Source organism: Kogia breviceps, chromosome 1 (genome assembly GCF_026419965.1).
Source record: "Kogia breviceps isolate mKogBre1 chromosome 1, mKogBre1 haplotype 1, whole genome shotgun sequence".
Taxonomy (NCBI): domain Eukaryota; kingdom Metazoa; phylum Chordata; class Mammalia; order Artiodactyla; family Physeteridae; genus Kogia; species Kogia breviceps.
The window spans coordinates 60,648,272-60,672,882 of NC_081310.1; the positions used below are offsets into that span (position 1 = coordinate 60,648,272).

At 42.5% G+C, this 24,611-nt stretch overlaps 1 protein-coding gene across 3 annotated transcripts in view; it reads right to left on the reverse strand.

The window, feature by feature from the left end:
• HHAT (hedgehog acyltransferase) overlaps nt 1–24,611 on the reverse strand; it is a 363,561-nt gene that overhangs the window by 78,233 nt on the left and 260,717 nt on the right. For all 3 annotated transcript variants that reach the window (XM_067032206.1, XM_067032195.1, XM_067032200.1), the window contains exon 10: nt 8,235–8,436. In XM_067032206.1, coding sequence (XP_066888307.1) covers nt 8,235–8,436 — 202 coding nt within the window. The remainder of the gene's footprint in view (nt 1–8,234; nt 8,437–24,611) is intronic.

A 24,611-nucleotide genomic window follows, 5' to 3' on the forward strand; every position in this document is an offset into this window, starting at 1 on the left:
GTGTCTTCCTTCAAAGGAGAGATCAAAAGCTTTAAATGATACATTAAACAAGATGGACTTAATTGATATTTATAAGACATTCCATCCAAAAACAACAGAATACACATTCTTCTCAAGTGCTCATGGAACATTCTCCAGGACAGATCATATCTTGGGTCACAAACCAAGCCTTGGTAAATCTGAGAAAACTGAAATCGTATCAAGTACCTTTTCCAACCACAACGCTATGAGACTAGATATCAATTACAGGAAAAAATCTGTAAAAAATACAAACACATGGAGGCTAAACAACACACTACTTAATAACCAAGACATCAATGAAGAAATCAAAGAGGAAATCAAAAAATACCTAAAAACAAATGACCATGTAAACACGACGACCCAAAACCTATGGGATGCAGCAAAAGCAGTTCTAAGAGGGAAGTTTATAGCAATACAATCCTACCTTAAGAAACAAGAAACATCTCAAATAAACAACCTAACCTAACACCTAAAGCAATTAGAGAAAGAAGAACAAAAAAACCCCAAAGTTAGCAGAAGGAAAGAAATCAAAAAGATCAGATCAGATATAAATGAAAAAGAAATGAAGGAAACGATAGCAAAGATCAATAAAACTAAAAGCTGGTTCTTTGAGAAGATAAACAAAATTGATGAACCATTAGCCAGACTCAACAAGAAAAAAAGGGAGAAGACTAAAAGCAGTAGAACTAGAAATGAAAAAGGAGATGTAACAACTGACACTGCAGAAATACAAAGGATCATGAGCGATTACTACAAGCAACTCTAGGCCAATAAAATGGACAACCTGGAAGAAATGGACAAATTCTTAGAAATGCACAACCTGCCGAGACTGAACCAGGAAGAAATAGAAAATATGAACAGACCAATCACAAGCACTGAAATTGAAACTGTGATTAAAAATCTTCCAACAAACAAAAGCCCAGGACCAGATGGCTTCATGGGCGAATTGTATCAAACATTTAGAGAAGAGCTAACACCTATCCTTCTCAAACTCTTCCAAAATGTGGCAGAGGGAGGAACACTCCCAAACTCATTCTACGAGGGTATCGCCCTGATACCAAAACCAGACAAGGATGTCACAAAGAAAGAAAACTACAGGCCAATATCACTGATGAACACAGACGCAAGAATCCTCAACAAAATACTAGCAAACAGAATCCAACAGCACATTAAAAGGATCATACACCATGATCAAGTGGGGTTTATTCCAGGAATGCAAGGATTCTTCAATATATGCAAATCAATCAATGTGATACACCATATTAAGAAACTGAAGGAGAAAAACCATATGATCATCCCAATAGATGCAGAGAAAGCTTCTGACAAAATTCAACACCCATTTATGATAAAAAACCCTCCAGAAAGTAGGCATAGAGGGAACTTACCTCAATATAATAAAAGCCATATATGACAAACCCACAGCCATAATCGTACTCAATGGTGAAAAACTGAAACCATTTCCACTAAGATCAGGAAGAAGACAAGGATGCCCACTCTCATCACTATTATTCAACATAGTTTTGGAAGTTTTAGCCACAGCAATCAGAGAAGAAAAAGAAATAAAAGGAATCCAAATCGGAAAAGAAGAAGTAAAGCTGTCTCTGTTTGCAGATGATATGATACTATACCTAGAGAATACTAAAAATGCTACCAGAAAACTACTAGAGCTAATCAATGAATTTGGTAAAGTATAGCAGGATACAAAATTAATGCACAGAAATCTCTTGCCTTCTTATACACTAATGATGAAAGACCTGAAAGTGAAATTAAGAAAACTCCCATTTACCACTGCAACAAAAAGAATAAAATACCTAGGAATAAACCTACCTAAGGAGACAAAAGACCTGTATGCAGAAAACTATAAGACACTGATGAAAGAAATTAAAGATGATACAAATAGATGGAGAGATATACCATGTTCTTGGATTGGAAGGATCAACATTGTGAAAATGACTCTACTACCCAAAACAATCTACAGATTCAATGCAATCCTTATCAGACTACCAATGGCATTTTTCACAGAAGTAGAACAAAAAATTCCACAATTTGTATGGAAACACAGAAGATCCCAAATAGCCAAAGCAATCTTGAGAACGAAAAATGGAGCTGGAGGAATCAGGCTCCCTGACTTCAGACTATACTACAAAGCTACAGTAATCTGGTACTGGCACATAAAGAGAAATACACATCAAGGAACAGGATAGAAAGCCCGGATAAACCCATACATCTATGGTCAACTTATCTTTGATAAAGGAGTCAAGAATATACAGTGGAGAAAAGACAGCCTCTTCAATAAGTGGTGCTGGGAAAACTGGACAGCTACATGTAAAAGAATGAAATTGGAACACTCCCTAACACCATACACAAAAATAAACTCAAAATGGATTAAAGACCTAAATGTAAGGCCAGAAACTATCAAACTCTTAGAGGAAAATATAGACATAACACTCTATGACATAAATCACAGCAAGATCCTTTTTGACCCACCTCCTAGAGAAATGGAAATAAAAACAAAAATAAACAAATGGGACCTAATGAAACTTAACAGCTTTTGCACAGCAAAGGAAACCATAAACAAGACCAAAAGACAACCCTCAGAATGGGAGAAAATAGTTGCAAATGAAGCAATTGACAAAGGATTAATCTCCAAAATTTACAAGCAGTTCATGCAGCTCAATATCAGAAAAACAAACAACCCAATCTAAAAATGGGTAGAAGACCTAAACAGACATTTCTCCAAAGAAGATATACAGATTGCCAATAAACACATGAAAGAATGCTCAACATCATTAATCATTAGAGAAATGCAAATCAAAAGTACAATGAGATATCATCTCACACTGGTCAGAATGGCCATCATCAAAAAATCTGGAGAGGGTGTGGAGAAAAGAGAACCCTCTTGCACTTTTGCTGGGAATGTAAACTGATACAGCCACTATGGAGAACAGTATGGAGGTTCCTTAAAAAACTAAACATAGAACTACCATACAACCCAGCAAATCCCACTACTGGGTATATACCCTGAGAAAACCATAATTCAAAAGGAGTCGTGTACCACAATGTTCATTGAAGCTCTGTTTACAATAGCCAGGACATGGAAGCAACCTAAGTGTCCATCAACAGATGAATGGATAAAGAAGATGTGGCACATATATACAATGGAATATTACTCAGCCATAAAAAGAAACGAAATTGAGGTATATGTAGTGAGGTGGATGGACCTAGAGTCTGTCATACAGAGTGAAGTAAGTCAGAAAGAGAAAAACAAATACCGTACACTAACACATATATATGGAATCTTAAAAAAAAATGGTCGTGAAGAACCTAGGGGCAAGATGAGAGTAAAGATGCAGACCTACTAGAGAATGGACTTGAGGATATGGGGAGGGGGAAGGGTAAGCTGGGACAAAGTGAGAAAGTGGCATAGACATATATACACTGCCAAACGTAAGCAGCCACATAGCACAGGGAGATCAGCTCGGTGCTTTGTGACCACCTAGAGGGGCGGGATAGGCAGGGTGGGGGGGAGGGAGACACAAGAGGGAAGAGATATGGGAACGTATGTATATGTATAACTGATTCACTTTGTTATAAAGCAGAAACTAACACACCATTTAAAGCAATTATACTCCAATAAAGATGTTTTTTAAAAAAAGAAGAGATCAAATCGAGAATTGGCAAGAAGTAATGTCTCTCTACTGATGTTTCCACTTATTAAAAGCTTTCTATGCTGAACACAAATTCTAGCTCCCCGGGAGAGTACTTGTACAGAGAAAAAGCATGCTGCTTTAGCAGTAACTCCTCTTCATCCACCCTGCTTGGTGCCTTGTGAAAATGTCTTTTGTCAGCTTCCTACAGCTCTGGGCCTTGGTGAGTCACAGCCAATCATCCCCCATCTCATAAAACAGCAGGGTACCAGGAAGGCTAACTCCTCCCTACCCTTTTCTTTCCTCTATATATATTTTGTGCATCACTAGACCAATTAGCATTTTGCCATCACTAGACCAATTAGTGTCTACCCTGCTACAAAACAATCTCCCTATATAATGTTCAATAAGCCTCAGCCTTAGTGAGTTCTTCCAGTATTCAATCTATATTCTTCATGCTGCTGTGTAAGCTTATTTCCTCTTATATGCCCCTCAGTAAAGTCAGAAAATATATTCACTCATTCATTCAGCAAGTATGTACTGCATGCTTACTCTACACCAGGCATCATGCTATGTGTCAAGGATACAGATCTCTGATTTCATGAGGCTTACAGTCTGGTAAGGGAGATAAGGATTAAACAAGTTATTGTATAAAAATATTTCATTGTAACTGTGATAGGTAGAACAGAAGAGACCACATACAAGGTGCCCCAAATGAGTTACTAATTGGGACCTGATTGACTTAGGAGGGTCAGTAAAGGTTACCCAAACAAGCTGTCATTGAAGGTGAAATTTGAAGGATGAAATAGGAGGGAAAGGAGCAACAGCATTCTAGAGATGGAAGAGCCTGTGCTGAGGAGCTGGGGCTGAAGGGCCCAGGTATGTAAACGAACAGAAGGAAGGACAGGGTGCAAGGGGAGAGAGGCAGAGAGGATGGAGAGAGGTAGCAAGATCAAGATCAGCCAAGGCCTTATAGGTCATCTTAAATATTGTGGACTGAGCCCCAAGAAAATGGTATGCCACTAAGGATTTTAAGGACAACAACATGGTTAGTTAGGTTTTTATTGAGAAGCATCACTTAGTACTATGAGAATAATGAACTGAAGAAGGCAAAAGTGGAAGCAGGGAGACCAGTTCAAAGCTACTTGGTAGACTGGGCAAGAAATGATAACAGTGGGGTTAGGATGATTCAGTGGAAATGGAAACAATTTTTTAAAATTAAGATCTACCTAGGAGGTAGAACGTACAGTATATATAGGTAGAACTGGGAGAGAGGGAGGTACAAAGGATAACTTGATGGTTTTGGCCTTGAGTGACTAGAAAGATGACGGTGGCTTTTGTAGAAATAGAGAATGCTAGAGGCAAAGGAGCTAATTGGAATTATTGGGGGATGGGGGTCCAAGAGGTCAGTATTATGCATGTTAAGTCTGAGATATCTGTGAGATGTTCAAGTGGAGAGGTTCAGTAGCCAGCTGGATATACAAGGCACCACATCAGTAATAAAAATCATTCTATACTATAGCAGAGTCAAACACTATATTCTTTTACTTTTTTTTTTAGAAAAGGGGTATGTTCCGGAACTGTATTGTTCAAAATGGAAGTCACTAGCCACAAAGGGGCTACTAAGATTCAAATTAATTAAAGTTAAATAAATTTAAAAACTAGTTTCTCAGTGATGCTAGGCACATTTCAAGTACTCAGTGTGGCTCGTGACTACTTGTATTGGACAACACAATGAACGTTTCCATTGCTGCATAAAGTTTGATGGGAACGCCTTGGCTAGAACGTCAGAGGGCTTCCTATTACAACACTCAGCTCCAACTGGTCTTTCAGTGAGTGTTCAACTGTCACCAAGAAATACAATCCTACTGTATTTTGTGTCCCAGACAAGGCTTTGAGGTTGAAGATAAAGAAGATATGGGAAAAGAAGTAATGATAATCCTTGTTATTCAGATATCTTTCAATCCATCATAAAAAAAAAATAACAGATGAAGGATGAAAGGCATGGGGAGAGAGCCCACATTTTAAAAATACTATCAGATCAACTGGGGAGACTAAAATCAGATGAAATTAAGTACCAAGGAGGCATTAAATGCTAATTTGGATTTTGAGAAAAGAATGGTAAATTTATAGCCAATATTTTACAATAACTATAAATGGAGTATAACCTTTAAAACTGTGAATCACTAATGTTGTACACCTGTAACTTATATAATACTGTACAATAATATTGTATCTCAATTTTTTAAATGAATGGGAAATGGATTCATGAAAGAGAGGGAAGGATGTAACCCAAGTGGGGAAACAATTTATTCAAAAGGCTGTGTACATCTGGAACACCAGCCATGTTTTTCTGAAAGAAAACAGAATCTGTGCTGAACTGTATAAGAAGCAGAGTAATGGAGAAAAAGTCCTTAAGCGGACAAATGGAAGAATAACTAAAGAACCCAATTTGGAAGCATTAATTGTGTACTGACTTACTGAGGCTAACTCAGACACGCAGCTAACCATTGGGGATATAAGTGATAATGGGGTCCTGACCTTGTGCTCAAGGAGCTCCTAGTCTAAACAGCCATAGCCAACCACCAGGCTGTCAGGATGCAAGACAGGTGATAAAAATAGGTTTTACACAATGTGTTCTTGCTCAATAAGTAAACTAAATATCACATTTGCAATATACAAGACATATATCTCACCAAAAAAATGCATGTTCAGAAATTACTATACACCTGGGAGCTTGAATTGTGGATGGAAGCTCAAATGAGGTGAACATGTGAAGGTCCTGGAATGAGCTGTGATGGGGCAGAGCAGACATTCAAGTGCTTCATCCTGTGAGCATGTCTTTTCACTGTCTTCCTTCATTTTTAATGAAAATTAACAAGCCATACACTACATTGCACAGTGTGGGTTACTCCTTTAATATTTTATATTCTTTAGATTTCTTAGTAATGTAAGCCATGGCTCAAAATCTACGGAGCTCTGCTTAAGATTAAGTTCAAGGTTAGTGTCAGACACTTCATGAGGGAACATGGAAATGTGTTATAGGGCTTCAGCCAGGGCTGAAAAGAATTTTCTGGCTTTCATGGCTGATGACTGGGTTCCCCACTTTGGGGAAGACTACTTAGATTTGAGGGTGAAGTTTGTAACCTTTATGATACCACCTTTTATAGTTTTTCTTTGTATTACAAAGCCATGACTTTCATTGAAATTCCACTTTCTACTGGAATTCACTGACATTTCTTTCCTGCTGATTGCTGGGTACTAGTACTGAATAAAATACTTATCTGTAAACATACATAAACATATTTAAATTCCTTCAGGGGTGTTATTTTTGCTATGTGCTTTGTATCAGTTTTTACTGAAACAACTGTCCACTTGTACTATGGCTATCTTTATAGAAAAACACTCAAATGTATTATATTTTGGTGATGTTGGCTTTTTGAAATACATTTGCTTTGGTTGCAAATACGGGGGGCATTTACCCACATTAATCATTTCCCAGTAAATTTCTTGTGTTTTACTGCCTGCCATGAACACTGATGCTAGCATATTTCTTTTTAGATACTTTTTTCAGGGTTATCGGAATATTGCTGCATATTCAGAATTGATGATTTCCTATAAGATTCTAATACATACATACTATGCCACATTTACACGATAAAACACTTGCTCATAGTTTAAAATCACTTAAAATATGTGTGTAAAGAAAAATGCTTAATTTTCCAAATCATTTGCCTATAGAGTGAGAATGTGTCTTAAATCCTTACCTGATTTTTATGCTACTAAAACTTATCAAAATAGCAACGATTAACAATACCAGTACTACTCAGTATTGGCAAGGGCATTCTCAGGCACTGTTGGGTAGGAATGTAAATTGGCAAACTTTGTCTACAGGGCAGTGAAGAAACAGGTAAGCAGTATGTATGGCAAAACTTAAAAGTGAGAAAAACCTTTAACTTAGCAACGTTACACTGAAGAATGCATCATGGTTATGACAGTCATCTCAATGCAACTGGTAACTGCAAAAAACTGGAACAATATGTTAATAATAGGAGACTAATTAAATAAGTTATGACACATCCACATGATGGAATTCTATGAAGCCATTAAAAAGGGTTGTTAGAAATGCACTTTATGACAAAGAAAGGGGTCCTGATACAACTGTATCTCTAGTATAACAGCATGTTTTAAATGGGGTGTGTGTGTGTGTGTGTGTGTGTGTGTGTGTGTGTGTGTGTGTGTGTGGAGAGAGAGAGAGAGAAAAAATTTAGAAGAATGGGTATTAACAGTGGTTTCTCTTGAGGAGACTTTTTTTTCCTTATACTTGTCTGAATTTTCTAATTCTCATATAATAAATATGTATTACTTTTATAGTTAAAACATTTATTTTGAAAAAAATAGCTATAGAAGCCTCTTTTTCAGCTGTCCTACCTCTGGGCACACGAGTTTTGAACCAATCTAGCAGGAATGGCCCACAACAGGGTAAATGTGATGACCGCCTTCCCTCCCAAACCCAGTCCACCGAGCTTGGCTGTCCCCTACCACACAAGCAAGGACCCAGCTCACCAAGCTGTCCTGGACACGTGGTGCCTGCACAAGCCTCTGGACTCCATTCTCCACGGTGACTCCCAGCCAGTTGAGTGTTGCCCAGCACCAGAGGTAGTCATTCCCACCATGCCAGAAGCTCACAAACGCAAATGTCATCGCAGTGGAAAACAGTGTCCCTAGCAGGCCATGCTGGGACCCGCCCGCTGGAATGTACACATACCTAGAGACAGAAGAGGCTGTTAGGAATCATGCGGAGGGCTGTCCCGGCAATACCACTTGCTCCTGGGCTTGACTCTCCCATCACACGTTGCTATTCACCGTGGGCAGACCCTTCCTGACTTCCAGGAAGCCACAGAGCACTTCCCTGAATTCTCCATCACACACGGAGGTGGCAACACATAAACCTCAGCTCTGAGGGGTTTTAGCTTAAATGAACACACAGGCTAAAGAGCTCTCATTACTAGAGTAAAATCGCACTTATAGGAAGCAGGGTGAGGAGTATCGAATTTAGAGTTTCTAAAAGGGATGCACCCAACCCTAGAAGCTCACTCACAGAATGGCAATTAAGTTTCTGGTTACATGAGGACACCAGACATCAAGGCAGGTATGTATTTTACAGCTCAAACTATTAAGTTTCTGGTAAACCCAGTATTTAAGCACAATTGCTGAATTCAGGCCCCTAAATGGCAGGACAGCTCCTGCAGAAGAGGGGTGCCAAGGCCAGATCCTCGAGCTTTCCCGGGAAGTTGCCCAGAAGCAGTAACGAATTCGCAAGCGAAGAGAAGAACTCTGTGCGCACAGGGCAGCCGACTTATCACCTGAAATGTACAGCCATCCCTCGGGCACGCTCTCTACTGCTGAGACAGCTATCTGACTACATACCCACAGAGCCATGTTCTTCAATCAGTATGTTCCTGCTAGAGTTGGACAAAACTCACATCTTGGGTTGTCAGGATCTGGACAACTAGGAACAAACCCTCCTTACAGCAGCCTTTTTAAAAAAGCCCATAGGCCTTTGTTTACTGCTGGTCAGTGCCTCTTTGTCCAACCTTCTTCACAAAGGAGAAGGAACTCATCATTTCCTGAATACACAGTGTGTCCTAGGCACGGCACTAGACACTTTCCATGGATCACTCAGCTTGATTCTTTGAAACACCATATGCTGTTCTAGCATCCATGGACAAGTTGTCTTGTTTATATATTATTTTAATATTTTGTCAGAAATGTTATTCTTAAAATCATTTTCGAATAGAACAGTTTTATAGGCAAGCCAAAAAATACAAAATAAAAACCATTACCCAGTCAATAAATACTTCTTAAGACTATGTGACTATAAGTATTTTTAAATGTCCTCCCTCACTTTCAAAGGTGCTCCAGGTTAGATGGTAGCTTGTGTGATCAGCTTAGCTAGCCCCACTATCTGGGTGAGAAAAACGGGCTGAGAAGGGGAAGAGCCTAGATGCAAATCTGCAACTATGGCACCAGAGTTAATGTTTTCCATTACACCTCTGGGTTTATTTTGAAAGTCCTCCTATCTTACATCCCAATCTGAAACAAACCGGAAAGCATGTGAGAGTGTAGGTATTTCAGAAACAAGCGAAGCAAAGAAAATACTTTCTCTTGTGCACAGACAAGACCATCTTGACAATCAAGTTAGCAAATACGCATCAAGCACTCACTACCGATTAAGGAATCCTCCATCTGCTGTCAAGCATTTATTTAGGCCTCCAGGGCAGTCCTGGCATTATGAGCAATCCAGAGGCATAAGACGTTGTTCCTGCCCAAAGGACAGGATAGCTGGTTGTGAAACAATAGCAAACAAGTCCCATCATTAAGCTGATATGGTACTTGTTTGCTATATGATACGGTACAAAGTATACCACGAGGGCTTCAGAGGGTGGAGGAGAACAGGTTCTGTGGAGGCAAGTGGGTTATGGGAGGCTTAATGGTAAAGGTCCCCACCCTGGCAAGGCCTAGAGGATGAATTTTGCCAGGCAAAGGGGAGAAGGGTGGGTGCTGCATCATGGACCAAGAAGTGGTGGGCAATGAGCCAGAAAAGCCTGACAGCCCCAAGAACAGGTGTTTTATTTGGCATTCTGCTGCCCCCTACAGGCTGCTTGGCTATTGGTGTAGAATACTCAGCAGGGGCAAGAAATGGACCACAAACCTCTGCAGCCTCCTACCTGCATGAAGGTAACCACTGACCCATCATGGAGCTCCATGAGGCTATACTCCACTTCATACAATCAGTTCTGTGTGTAATAAGGTTGCATGTTAAAAAAAAAATGGGGTGGTCAAACCAAGTTCTAAAGGATAAGGAATAACTGCTGTTTACAGAAACTTTGCAGATAATCATTTTAAAAAACAAGTTAATTCTGATCCTAATACTCTTCTCATCCAACACTGGTATGTTTTATGTTGAGATTTTTGTTGTATCTCACTACATTAAAGTGAGCTGCACTATATATATCAGAAAACCCCAGTATAGAATAAAAACCTCGCATCGTCCACATCAATGGTCCTTAATATTAGATTCAACTCCTAAAAGAACATGTTTTCAAGCTTGTGACAAGGAAGCATCTAGCCCCATAATTACACGCACAGCTATTTCAGGCATCTCTTGGCATCATGGCTTTGTTACTTTGCCTTCAAAAGTGACAGCCGACAAAAATCTCTGAAAATTCCTTTTACTCCAGAAACTCACATATGGCAGGTCTCCAAGGCCATGAGGTTGCTTGCTTGTTTCAAACCAGAAGAGGGTATGGTCTCCAGACTAGAAGACAAAAATCCCTTCTTCTCTCTTAATTTCTAGAAGGCAGTAGGTACAGCAAAAAGGAGAGCAAGCATGTTTCCTTTTACAAATTCTACCAGGCTTGTGTCAGTTCCATGATTAATAAAAACAGAAATATGCGTCTCTTTTAGGAAAGCAGTAGTACGACCTCACTTACTTAGATCCACTGCACACTGAAATTGATTTCCCAGTGGAAGAAAGCATTCAGTACCACCTTCTCAGCAAAGCAAAAATAAAAAGATTTTTTTTTCCTGTCAGTGACTGTGTGAGCTTGAGTGTGCACAAGGCCTGACCCTGCCAGGATGGCTTCGTGGTGTCACTGCTTGCAGAGAATGTTGCCTGAGGTAGTTACTATCCATTTGTGCCACATTATTAATTTAAAACCATCTAACAGAATTAATGCAACATAGCAAACCCCCAACTCAGGAGGAGGAACCTACATAAAATGTAGATGTTATTTATAACGTCTACCCTCTACTGAATATCCATGTACCAGGTACTTTATATAAACTGTTTCTAATCACTTACACAACTTTGCAAGGACCAGCCCTATTTTACATGGGAGAGATGGAATCCGTACCTAGAATGTTCTACTTTCAGAACCCCTAGGCCTGTGTTCTATGAAGCCATTTACCGTAATGGGAGCATCTCTTGGTGATATGTTCCTCTGATTCAACCAAATCTTCAAAGCGGTCTCCACAGCAACACCCACCAGTATTTTATTAACTGAAGAAAGATGCTCATTATTTACAAAGGGGTTTAGGCCAAGGAGCTCTGTGCCAGAAAGCCAGAGTTACAAGTTCCATTTTTAAACAGACTAAATAAATTCCTTCTGTCCCACCTACCGTCTTGTCCAGGCAGGCATCCTGAAGATGTCTATGTTAGATATGTGAAGGGAGAAGAAAGTATCTATTTCCCTCATACCCACTCTGAAAAACAACTCAAGAATGTCTGACAGTTGGGACAGGGGTGGTGAGAATCTACGTGGTCACAATAAATGCTGGAGAGGGTGTGGAGAAAAGGAAACCCTCTTGCACTGCTGGTGGGAATGTAAATTGATACAGCCACTATGGAGAAGAGTCTGGAGGTTCCTTAAAAATCTAAAAATAGAACTACCATATGACCCAGCAATCCTACTACTGGGCATATACACAGAGAAAACCATAATTCAAAGAGAGACATGTACCACAATGTTCACTGCAGCACTATTTACAATAGCCAGGACATAGAAGCAACCTAAATGTCCATTGACAGATGAATGGATAAAGAAGATGTGGCACATATACACAATGGAATATAAATATAATACAATAATACAATACAGTATATACTATATTATATATAACATATAATTATACTATATTATATATAAAAATATAATGTAAGTCTCAGTCATAAAAAAGAAACAAAATTGAGTTATTTGTAGCGAGGTGGATGGACCTAGAGACTGTCATACAGAGTGAGGTAAGTCAGAAAGAGAAAAACAAATACCATATGCTAACACATATATATGGAATCTAAAAAAAAAAAAAAAATGGTTCTGATGAACCTAGGGGCAGGACAGGAATAAAGATGCAGACATAGAGAATGGACTTGAGGACATGGGGAGGGGGAAGGGTAAGCTGGGACGAAGTGAGAGAGTAGCATTGACATACAGACACTACCAAATGTAAAATAGATAGCTAGTGGGAAGCAGCCGCATAGCACAGGGGGATCAGCTGGGTGCTTTGTGACCACCTGGAGGGGTGGGATAGGGAGGGTGGGAGGGAGACGCAAGAGGGAGGAGATATGGGGATATATGTATACACATAGCTGATTCACTTTGTTACACAGCAGAAACTAACACAGCATTGTAAAGCAACAATACTCTAATAAAGATGTAAGACAAATTTAAAAAAATTATTTAAAGACATTACTCTTAAAATCACAATGCTCTCTTTTTCTCCAGGACCTACCCAATAGCTTCCTGGTTTGCCATGTTATTTTCAAACCCTTTGTCACGAACCCCAGCGAGGTAAGAGGATGAGGCACCTAAGATACTGAAAGAATTGGTTTTTATTGTCCCATGGATTGAGTTGAAGTTGCTGACTTCCCATCTTCAATTACCTATTACTTGGCTGGGCTGGGGCAGGCAGTGGCTGACATCCTATTCCAGCTCTGCCTTATCTTTCTACCCTATTTCCCACTAGTTGTCTTGAAAAATCCTGAAATCCTCAACAAATGGGGCTTTCACACTTCTGTGCCTTTGTTCATACCATTTTCACATCCTCTACCCTCTCTGGTTACCCAACTCCTCCAAGAAGTCTCTTTTAAATATTCCCACCCTCTATTTAACCCAGAGAACCTACTGTTTGTACCACTGAATTGAACAGTTATTCATCAAAAGATGTCTTTTCTATTATGACGGTCATTTCAGCTAAACTGTAAAATTCTTTTAGGCAGTTCTACCTCTGTGTGTGTGTGTGTGTGTGTGTGTGTGTGTGTGTGTGTGTGTATGCATGCACGTGTTATTATATAGTTATTAGTCAACAGTATTTAAATACCTAACAATATAATTTTCATTTACTTTTCATAATCTCCAATAGCTTTTACATTTGTGATAAACTGTCACACTGTCACAGACCCATTATGAAAGATTAGGAAACAAGGAAGGATTACACGGACCTGCTCTCATTATTGGGGAGACTTTGGAAGACACCCATTCCCAAAGAATACAGACACCTGACGGCTCTGAAGTCTCCCCACACTTTGTAACCCTACTTCCCCTATTAAAGATCGTGCAGCCCCAAAGCTCCAGACATATCCCAACCTCGAGAGATTTCAAAAATGACAAGAACCAGCCTTTTAAACACTAGAGTCTTTAGTGGCTGGGAAGGGAGGATTTCTGGCTGTGTCTCATTGGTGGTAAGGTGACCCCCACCTTGGCTTCAGCTGGGCTCTGAGATGAGTTCCTGCTTAGAGCTCTCTGCAGAGGTGGCCGTGCTCTCCTAAACCCAGCTCTCACGGGCAGTGGCTCCCGCAACCCGACTCTGGTTCTGGCTTTGGCCTTGGCCCACATCTGAGTTCTCTTTCTGACAGCCCAGTGATGACCCACCAGTCAAATCCCCATCCTCTAGGTAGCGGACAAAGGTCTGGTGTTCAGCTCTCACAAAGGAACTAAACTATATATTTACTTATTAAAAGTTTCCAAAGGAAGATGCACGCAGAAAGTATAATTTACTTTTAATATCTTTCTACCCAGTACAGATCATAATGGGATTTTAATAAGTAAAAACCAGCAGTTGTTGGGGCTTCCCTGGTGGCGCAGTGGTTGAGAGTCCGCCTGCCGATGCAGGGGACGTGGGTTCGTGCCCTGCTCTGGGAAGATCCCACATGCCGCGGAGCGGCTGGGCCCGTGAGCCATGGCCGCTGAGCCTGCACGTCTGGGGCCTGTGCTCCGCAACGGGAGAGGCCCCAACAGTGGAGAGGCCCACGTACCACAAAAAAAAAAAAAAAAAAAAAAAAAACAGCAGTTGGTTAATGGGGCATCTGCAGACCTTATCACCTCCAGAGGCTAAGAGCGGTCCACTTTCACAGCAGAGGGCACATCTGAGCTGGGCTACTTCTCAGCTCCTTTACTGAAAGATGCTGGCCAAAAGTTTTGTCTGCAACTCCGAAAAATTGCCTATTAAAAATGTTATGTCCTATTTGGCAACAAAATACTGTGGAATTTATAAAACAGAGATTAAAATCCGGCTATATTTAGTCTACATTTAAACTTCTAGGTTCATGTAATTAGATGCCAACATTTTTTTTAAAAATTAATCTTTTCATTCCACGAAGCCAGTAGCTCAGTGGGCTGAAGTACTGTGCTGATGAACCTAAGCCTATAACTTCCATCCTAGAGAAAGATTCAACTCTACCCTCATAAACCAAAACCCAAACTCTAGCTCCCCAAAACCTCTATCTTCCTTCCTGCGGAAGAGGCTAAAAGAGCATGAATGGCTCAGCCCAGCTGCCTTCACCACTAGAAAACGCCCAAGCGGCAACAGCAGCAAGACATGGGACAAGAAGGAGGGCAGCACCTGGATGCTGGAGATGTGGCCTTGGTCCTGCTCTGCCACTTACCAATCTCTGTAACCTTGACCTTGACAATCAAGGCTGCTCAGCTTAAGTCCATACACTGAGCACATACTGGGAATGTTAAAATCATCTTTGGTATGAGTTGTTGTAAAGATCAGATGATACAATACATGTTTAAGGAGTTTGGAGATTTTAACACTCCATATAAACGGAAGGAGGCACACTCAATAACAGTGGGCCAGCCACAGCATGCTTGCATTCAGGAAAAAACAAGATGCCATTATCATAACGATTAGCATCGCTATATTTTTCACAAGCATTTCAAGGCACCAAGACCTCCAGCCTGCTTGCTCAGGGATGCTCTTCACTTAAAACCATTAGCCTTAAATATGCCACCACTGGCACCAGGTCACTTAGTGCTAAGGGGTCAAAGCTAGAGTGGAGGAAAATTTCTTTCTTCTACTCTTCTAGGTTCTTTGGCTGGGCTAACAACATAAGAGACATAGGCAGATTAATAGGAGAAAAACAAATTTAATTACACATGCAGGGGAGTTCACAAAGACAGTGAGACTCAAGGGCAAGTGAGGCAGTTGAGGCTCATGTGCTGTCCTGAGCTACGGAATGGGATAGGGAACTGGGGCTTCAAAGTGTAGGAAGGGAATTCACAGGGTGATTAAGAAAAGCAGATGTTTGGCCATTAGAAGTTTGCCCTGCCCTGCAGATAGGTCTTCAGATAGATATGTTATCTCTGGTAATCGCTCTTTTTCTGGTACAGGCCCCCTATCTAAATTCTTTGAGATAGTTAAGTTAGAGGGAAAAGTTTTTCGTGAGTCTGCTGGATCTTGATCGCCTTCAGCTCAAAATAATCCACATGCCAAAGTGGCATCTTTGGGGGGGTGGCACATTCTGTTCCCCTTCAAGGTTATGGGTTCAACACTCACATGGACTTGTTGATTATGCTTAACCCAGACATCTGATACAGGCTACAGAAGATCCCGTAGGGGCCATGTGGGCGGATCAGGGCAAAGCAGCCTCTACCACAACTTGGTCTGTTACCAACATCTCACCTTGCGATCGCCGTAGCCCTTCCACTCAGGTTCCCTCTTATCTACAGAGTACAAGTCACCTCACCAAGTCCTTTCCTTATAATGGGGGACTGCTGGGTGGGCAGGACCAGAAAGTGCTTATACTGGTTTAGTCATTCAACCCGTTTAAAGCAGCCTACTAATGTTCCAGAGGTTAGAGTCTTGGTGATGCATAAGTCTTTGCAGTATTACAATCTTCATGCTTACAGACTGAAAACACAAACAAGTCTTTAGGATGTCATTCTTCAAAATGAGCTTCCAGCCACAAATGAGAGATGGGAAGGCGGGGGTGGGGTGGGGTGGGGGAGTGAGCACAAAAAGGGGGATGTGTTTTTTCCCTCCATGGGGCTACTAATCCTCTTTTGCTTCAGAGCACACTGAAGCCTCAGCAAACCCCAGGGTTCCCCGGGCCCACATCTATTTTGGGTTATACATAAACACCAGATAAAACAGACTCTTTGGAGGTCTGAGAGAAGGAGAGTGAGGAGGAGTTTGCACTCTTCAGCGCTATGGAGTTGAGTCCCATCGCTAATAAAAAGGTCCTCAAAGCCTCAGTTTAATAACCACCAAGATTTCCTGGCTGCCTGCCTGTCTTCCCACCTTCCTCCTGAGAGGATGCTGAAAGCATCTATCAGCTGCCCTAGGCCCGAGGGTACAAAAAGCCGGCTGTTTTTCAGGCAAACCCGCATGTTTGTAGGATGGAGGTGTGTGTGATTTCCGTGTCTCAGAGTCCGAGGGAAATGGTTGAGGGGAGAGACCCCATTGTCCCCTGCTCCTAACACACTTCTCAACCTTTGCTCCATCAGCAGATCCCAAACCCAGGGTCCAAAGTACCACCATCCAGGGCATATGCCTCCTCTTCTCAGCAGCTGTACTGCGTCTCCTTTGTGCCCTTTTCATCTCTGCCTCTCACCCACATCCTATTCAGTGCCACTCCTGCTGGTCCTAATCTTCTCACTCATTTATCACAGCTGTTAGGAAAATGTTCACTATAAAACGAACATATACAACTCAAAAATGACTGTGCTGGTACAATGCCTTGGGGGCGCCTCTAGAAGAACGTGCTCTGAAGACAAGTGCCAGGCTCCGTACGTGCAGGCTCAGCGGCCATGGCTCACGGGCCTAGCTGCTCAGCAGCACATGGGATCTTCCCGGACCGGGGCATGAACCTGTGTTCCCTGCATCGGCAGGCGCACCCTCAACCACTGCAACACCAGGGAAGCCTTCTGGCTTTTTAAAACTCATTCTCCCGCTGGCTCCCTCCTATGCCATCAGCTCCATGTTATGAGTCTCCAAAACAGATTCTCCCCTCCAATTAATGAACTTCATTCTTGCACAAGTGTGGGCCCTACAATCATGCCAGCCCACCCCCCAATCATGTAAGACCTCAGGCTGTTCTTTCCACCATCTGATCTTTCAAAATGGGTTTGGCATTCACTTCAGGGACTATTTCTCCAGCTGATCCCACTGAATGCGGGTGGCCCGATGATTCTTCATCTCTGCAGAATTCATGTGTTCGTCTTGGGCTAAGTTATTTCTTCAGACTTGTTGATGTGCTGTTCCTTAGCAATTCTGAGCTACTTTATCAGGTCTGAGGGTACGTGGGACTCCCCACCTCACGGTCAAGACATGGATCAGAGAACTATAACATTTCTCTTTTTATTTCCCCCAGAATCTAACTTAAACTCTGAACTCAGGGGGTGCTCAATGAACCCTGATCAACTGCCTTCTTTTCCTGTTCTTTTCCTCATCCTCCTCACTTCTCTGACTCATTCATTCATTCCCTTCCTCTTTTCCTTGTCACTCTATATAAACAAAAGAGAATTCTCCAGTTGGAAAGCATGGCCTCCTGAGTAAATGTCCTTGTTCACATCTGCCTCCATCACTTTCTTCTCTAAAGTGCTATGGGGTTTGGAGGGTTATATTTACAAAGTCAGACTAAATCACAGATGCCAACCGGAGGTGCCCCTAAGTGAGGGGACAGCTGGCAGGGACCGAGAGGTGGGACAATTACCAACTCCAACTTCCCCAGGAAGCTGCCAGGACTACCCCAAAGGGAGATTTAACCAAAAAGCAAAACTTCAGCATTAAATGGTTTTAATATTAGAGCACCCAAATTGGGAGGTTTAAGATTTGTGATATTAACTTTAAAAGCCTCAAATAAAATCCTGGACACGCTCCTCAGTACCAGATGCGTGCGGGGGTGGGTGTTCACGAGGCCAGCGGGAGTGTGGCTTTGGCCCTTCACTGGATCGCTTGGCTTAACTTTGCTAACAAAATCTCTTCCTCTGACGTGAATGTCACTTCCAAGTCCAATGCGCACTTTGGCCACAAGAAAAGTAGTGAGGGGTCAGGACCACTGTTGGTCAGGACATGAATGAATGCTCATGCGCACACACACACACACACACACACACACACACACACACACAGTGCCTCAGAGCACAGAGGAGAGTGGAGTGTGGATGGGGAAGCCAGGGTCAGATTTCAGTGGTGGTCTCTTTTCCAGGCATTGGTTTACAACTGGTAAAAGTTTCAGGGCTATGGAACAGCTAGGGGTGAGGTCTATATAGTTTGGAACCTTGGGGACATAAGCACGGATGGTCTTGAAGAGTTACGATCAATTACAACAGTGTGCTGCTTTGCTACTGGTCTCTGCTAAAAACAGAAAGATCTGTCTTCTCTATGGATTTTCAGGACATGGAGCTCCTAAAACCATAGCTCACGCTCCTGAGTTCCCTATTCCCCCCACCTCTCTGCTGCCATGAAGCTAACTTATGAACTCACGCAAAATGCACAAGGAGAGGGTTATCTGAAGGAAGCCTGAAGTGAATCTTGACTCAAGGTGACAAATCCTTTCCTAAGAGCAAATTTCCACCCCAGTTTATCTGCTTCATCAATTCAGACATATGTATTCTGGACTTCCTTAAAAAGTAACAGTCATTGGTAATAAAAATGTTCAGCGGGGCGGGCCATAGATGGGTTTCAATGCCCAGAAAGAAGGAAAAATGGGAGAAAATGCCAGCAGGTATACAGGTACCTCTTTCAAAACACTGCCATTGAAGACTCTTTTCAGGAGGAAGAAAAATAAAGGTCCCAGGCAACGAAGTGCTGTTTAAAAAATAATCAAAGATGCAGACCTACTAGAGAATGGACTTGAGGACACAGGGAGGGGGAAGGGTAACCTGGGACGAAGTGAGAGAGTGGCATGGACATATATACACTACCAAACGTAAAATAGATAGCTAGTGGGGAGCAGCCGCATAGCACAGGGAGATCAGCTCGGTGCTTTGCGACCACCTAGAGGGGTGGGATAGGGAGGGTGGGAGGGAGATGCAAGAGGGAGGGGATATGGGGACATATGTATACGTATAACTGATTCACTTTGTTATAAAGCAGAAACTAACACACCATTGTAAAGCAATTATACTCCAATAAAGATGTTAAAAAAAAAAGAAATTATCCTAAAAAAAAAAAAATCAAAGAGAAACGGTTGCTGGTGGTAATAAAGAGGCTGCTCCCTCTCTGGACTGAATCAGTACTCTGACAAATCAGCTTTGACAGAACTGTTTCAAGTGCCTCTCATTTATCATAATTATGATCCACAGTCCCTACCAGACATGATACCTTTTAAGTCTGGGCACTGGAAGGGAAAACTGATAATGCTTGGGTTTGGGCATGAATGATGATAAATCTGCAGCAGCGTCCAACAAAACCATGCCAGTGCAACACTTAATGGAAACAAAGCAAGATCATCATCCCATGCCCAGGAAACAATGCCCCATAAGCATTTTCCCCTTAATGCAGTGAGAGCCACCTAGATGATGCTGCTTATTCAAAAGATGCTATGGTATAACTGAATGAACTCTTGAGTGCACATTTAGAGATTAATATTTTAAGAGCTAGCATTTTACACAGTCTAAGGATGGCATTCAATGTGTGCCACAAAAGGGAGTCTTCTGTAGATTAAAAATGCCACCATTTATACAATAAAATCATACGAAATCCAAAGATGTCAGTCATGGAACCGGATATTAACATGGTCATCCATATTGGGAAACAGTTACTTCCCAAGGGTTGGAGAAAGACGCAGACCATCAGAATGGGATTTTGCTCACCAGGCTCCCTCTCAAGTGGGGTCGAGATGAAGAAAGAAGCTTTATGGGCTGGAGAGTACTATGCTTGACTTTTACCTTATCCCTGAGAAAGGCGGGCAGAGAGGATGACGGGAAATCAGGTTCTCTCAAGCAACCTGTGGCTAATGTAGCTGCAGAGAAAAGCCAGACCTTGAGTCTGAGCCTGCAGAGAGGCAGCTGGGGTCCAAATGAAAGAAGTGCTGTTGCCAGCTCTCCCGTCCCACACCACCATCTTGCATCCCGGTAAAACAGCAGACAAAGAGCAACTCCCAAGCAGAGTCATTCCGTGGAGGCCAAAGGGCAGGGATGTCCCCTCGGAGCTCCTGCCTGCCTGTGGAGTCTCAATGGCTCAGGCTACAGCCACTAACACAAATCTAAGGCCCAGTAACCGGTCCAGCAGGTCTGGGCCTCCAACATCATCAGCTCCCCTAAGGAAGGAGGAAAGGACGTGGAGGAGATGCCGTCTATTGGGGTCATGTGACCAAAGACAAGGTGGAGGGCAGGAGGTAGCTGACTCTCAGTTTACTGTTGGTGCCTTAGGTGGCACAGATGAGGAAGTCTGTTTTGAGAACTCAATGAACAGACCCTTTTCAATTCCATGGCCAAGTCTAGGAGACAGGGAGCCCCCTTCAAGAATATTCCCTCTTCTAGAATGAGTCTCTGGAACCTCCCAAGAGAGAGGGAGGGAATAGAATGAGTCTCTGGAACCTCCCAAGAGAGAGGATGGCTGCCCATGCTGCAAAGCACAGTACACACGGGCTGTATGGCCATGGGCTTTAAACAGCAACTCCTCTTAGGGAGTCAGGAGCCGAGAACCATCCAGGGGGATGCTGGAGTGGACCAGATGGAGGGGACAAGCAATCTGTTCTTCAGAGTTCAACTCTGGGGCCAACATCCCCACCCATCTGGTGTCATCATGTCTGTGACAATTTCCTGCTGTGTCATGGACACGACTAGACCCCTGAGGCCTCAGGCTGGACTTGAGGGCACTACCTTCAGTGACCTCTTCCGGGAGTTTCAGGACTGCAGTTTTCAGTCAGTGTTCTAGCTCCTCAGCAGGAAGTTTGCTGGGAGAATGGAAATCTCTCCACCACACTGGATGTCAAGGGTGACTCCCAACTCACACTGGCAACAACTCACTCAACAGACAGCCTTGGGGCGGGTCTGGGGCTTAGGCTCTTCCTCGGCAGCACCAGCCCCTGCACGTGTGGCTGCCTCGGATGTAGCTGCGGAATCCAGCACCTCCCATCCTCTGAAGGAAACCCTCGTTCTCAGGGGCTGCCCTGTGCAGTGACAGGTGCCCAACACCAATCTTGAAGGAAGCTCGCATCAGGGTCTCTGCTGAGCCCCTCAGGGCTGCACAGCTCTTTGGAGGACCCGAGTCCAAAGTCCCCTCGGGAGTAAGACACCTCATAGCATCACAGTCTGAGCAGGGCACAGGGCTCTGCCGAGGAAATGCCACCCTTTAAGGGTACAAAGCATATGAACCTAACGGAGACTCTGAGTTGCACCTGTATAACCTGGTATCACGTAACTGTACAGTGACTGTACACTAGACTCAAACCAAGGAACTCCTTGCTCCCAAATCATGCATGTATTTGCTTTTGTGAAAGGAATGTGCCTATTAAAAAATATGCTGACTCAGACTTCCCTGGTGGCGCAGTGGTTGAGAATCCGCCTGCCAATGCAGGGGACACGGGTTCGTGCCCCGGTCCAGGAAGATCCCACATGCCACGGAGCGGCTGGGCCCGTGAGCCATGGCCGCCGGGCCTGTGCATCCGGAGCCTGTGCTCCGCAACGGGAGAGGCCACAACAGTGAGAGGCCAGCGTATCAAAAAAAAAAAAAAAAAAAAAAAATTGCCGACTACCTACTACAGTCTAGGCACTGTGAGAGACACTGAGATAATAAAAAAATGAATAGAAACATCCTGCTGCCTGGAGTGGATGGTCTAGCGGTAGAATTAGACATCTAGAGGTACAGTTAAAAACTGCACATCAAAGGAGAAGGAAATACATGCAGCCTAGAATGTAAACAGCACGTACATGCTGGGGGTGTGCAGGGGAGGGGGGAGGGGGAGGGTCTGCAGAGTGGTCCCCAGGGGAGGGTTTATAGAGAACGCCACACCTGAGATAGAGAAGGAAGGGACTACAGAGAGGAGGGGGGGGGGCTCTATTTTGCCTTTACTGACTAGTTGACATCAATTTCAAGTTAACCCTAATAAGGCTGGCAAACTCTCCCCAAAGCCAATGTCAAAGGAAAAAGTTTCTCATTCCCTTCTTAAATCTCTCAAGTAAAAAAAATATCTTAAAAGTTGACAAATCTTTAGAAAATGTAATCTTACATTTCCCTTTGGAAAATCTAAATGGCAAGCTACAGAGAGATATTTGGGCGCATGACACACAAAATAAAATGAGGCTTTCTTAACGAGTTACCTGGGAACCAAGGGCACCTAGACGTCACCCCTGGATGTTAATGAGGCTGCCTGGGGGGTGAGCCTGGCTTGGCAGGCGGCACCTTGAGTACATGCCAGGATCTGTCTCCACCTCCATAATCCTGAACTGCTGTGACCCAGGCAGGACCAGAGTGTCAATCTAGGAGATACGCTATTTATAATCCACGTCCAGTTCACCTCATAGGATTGTACATGATCATCAGATAAGGCAAAAGGGATGGAAAGAACTGAAAATTAATATAAAACAAATGATTATTATACTGACGGTATATAGATAATAGTATATTACAGTTACCATTATCCATAATAATCAAGGAAGGAATTTCCAATGAATTAAGTATTTTTCTTAATGAGGAAGAGAGAGAGAAAACACTGACTGCTCACTGCAAGCCGGGCACTGTGCTCAACACTTTACATGTTATTCAATGTTCAAAACTACCCAGGGTAATATTCCATTGTATATAGGTGCCAATCTTCTTTATCCATTCATCCGATGATGGACACTTAGGTTGCTTCCATGTCCTGGCTACTGTAAATAGAGCTGCAATGAACATTTTGGTACATGACTCTTTTTGAATTATGGTTTTCTCAGGGTATATGCCCAATAGTAGGATTGCTGGGTCGTATGGTAGTTCTATTTGTAGTTTTTTAAGGAACCTCCATACGGTTCTCCATAGTGGCTGTATCAATTTACATTCCCACCAGCAGTGCAAGAGGGTTCCCTTTTCTCCACACCCTCTCCAGCATTTATTGTTTCTAGAGTTTTTGATGATGGCCATTCTTTTTTTTTTTTAAATTACCATTCATTCAACTTCTTTTTTCTTTTTTCTTTATTTTTATTTTTTGTTTTTAACATCTTTATTGGAGTATAATTGCTTTACAATGGTGTGTTAGTTTCTGCTTTACAACAAAGTGAATCAGTTATACATATACATATGTTCCCATATCTCTTCCCTCTTGCATCTCCCTCCCTCGCACCCTCCCTATTGCACCCCTCTAGGCGGTCACAAACCACCTAGCTGACCTCCCTGTGCTATGCGGCCGCTTCCCACCAGCTATCCACCTTACGTTTGGTAGTGTATATATGTCCATGCCACTCTCTCACTTCGTCACAGCTTACCTTTCCCCCTCCCCATATCCTCAAGTCCATGCTCTAGTAGGTCTGTGTTTTATTCCCGTCCTACCCCTAGGCTCTTCATGACATTTTCTTTTCTTAGATTCCATATATATGTGTTAGCATACGGTATTTGTTTTTCTCCTTCTGACTTACTTCACTCTGTATGACAGACTCCAGGTCCATCCACCTCACTACAAATAACTCAGTTTCGTTTCTTTTTATGGCTGAGTAATATTTTATTGTATAAATGTGCCACATCTTCTTTATGCATTCATCTGTTGATGGACACTTAGGTAGATTCCATGTCCTGGCTATGGTAAATAGAGCTGCAGTGAACATTGTGGTACATGACTCTTTTTGAATTATGGTTTTCTCAGGGTACATGACCAGTAGTGGGGTTGCTGGGTCGTAGGGTAGTTCTATTTGTAGTTTTTTAAGGAACCTCCATACTGTTCTCCATAGTGGCTGTCAATTTACATTCCCACCAGCAGTGCAAGAGGGTTCCCTTTTCTCCACACCCTCTCCAGCATTTATTGTTTCTAGATTTTTTGATGATGGCCATTCTGGCCGGTGTGAGATGATAATCTCATTGTAGTTGTGATTTGCATTTCTCTAATGATTAATGATGTTGAGCATTCTTTCATGTGTTCGTTGGCAATCTGTATATCTTCTTTGGAGAAATGTCTATTTAGGTCTTCTGCCCATTTTTGGATTGGGTTGTTTGTTTTTTTGATATTGAGCTGCATGAGCT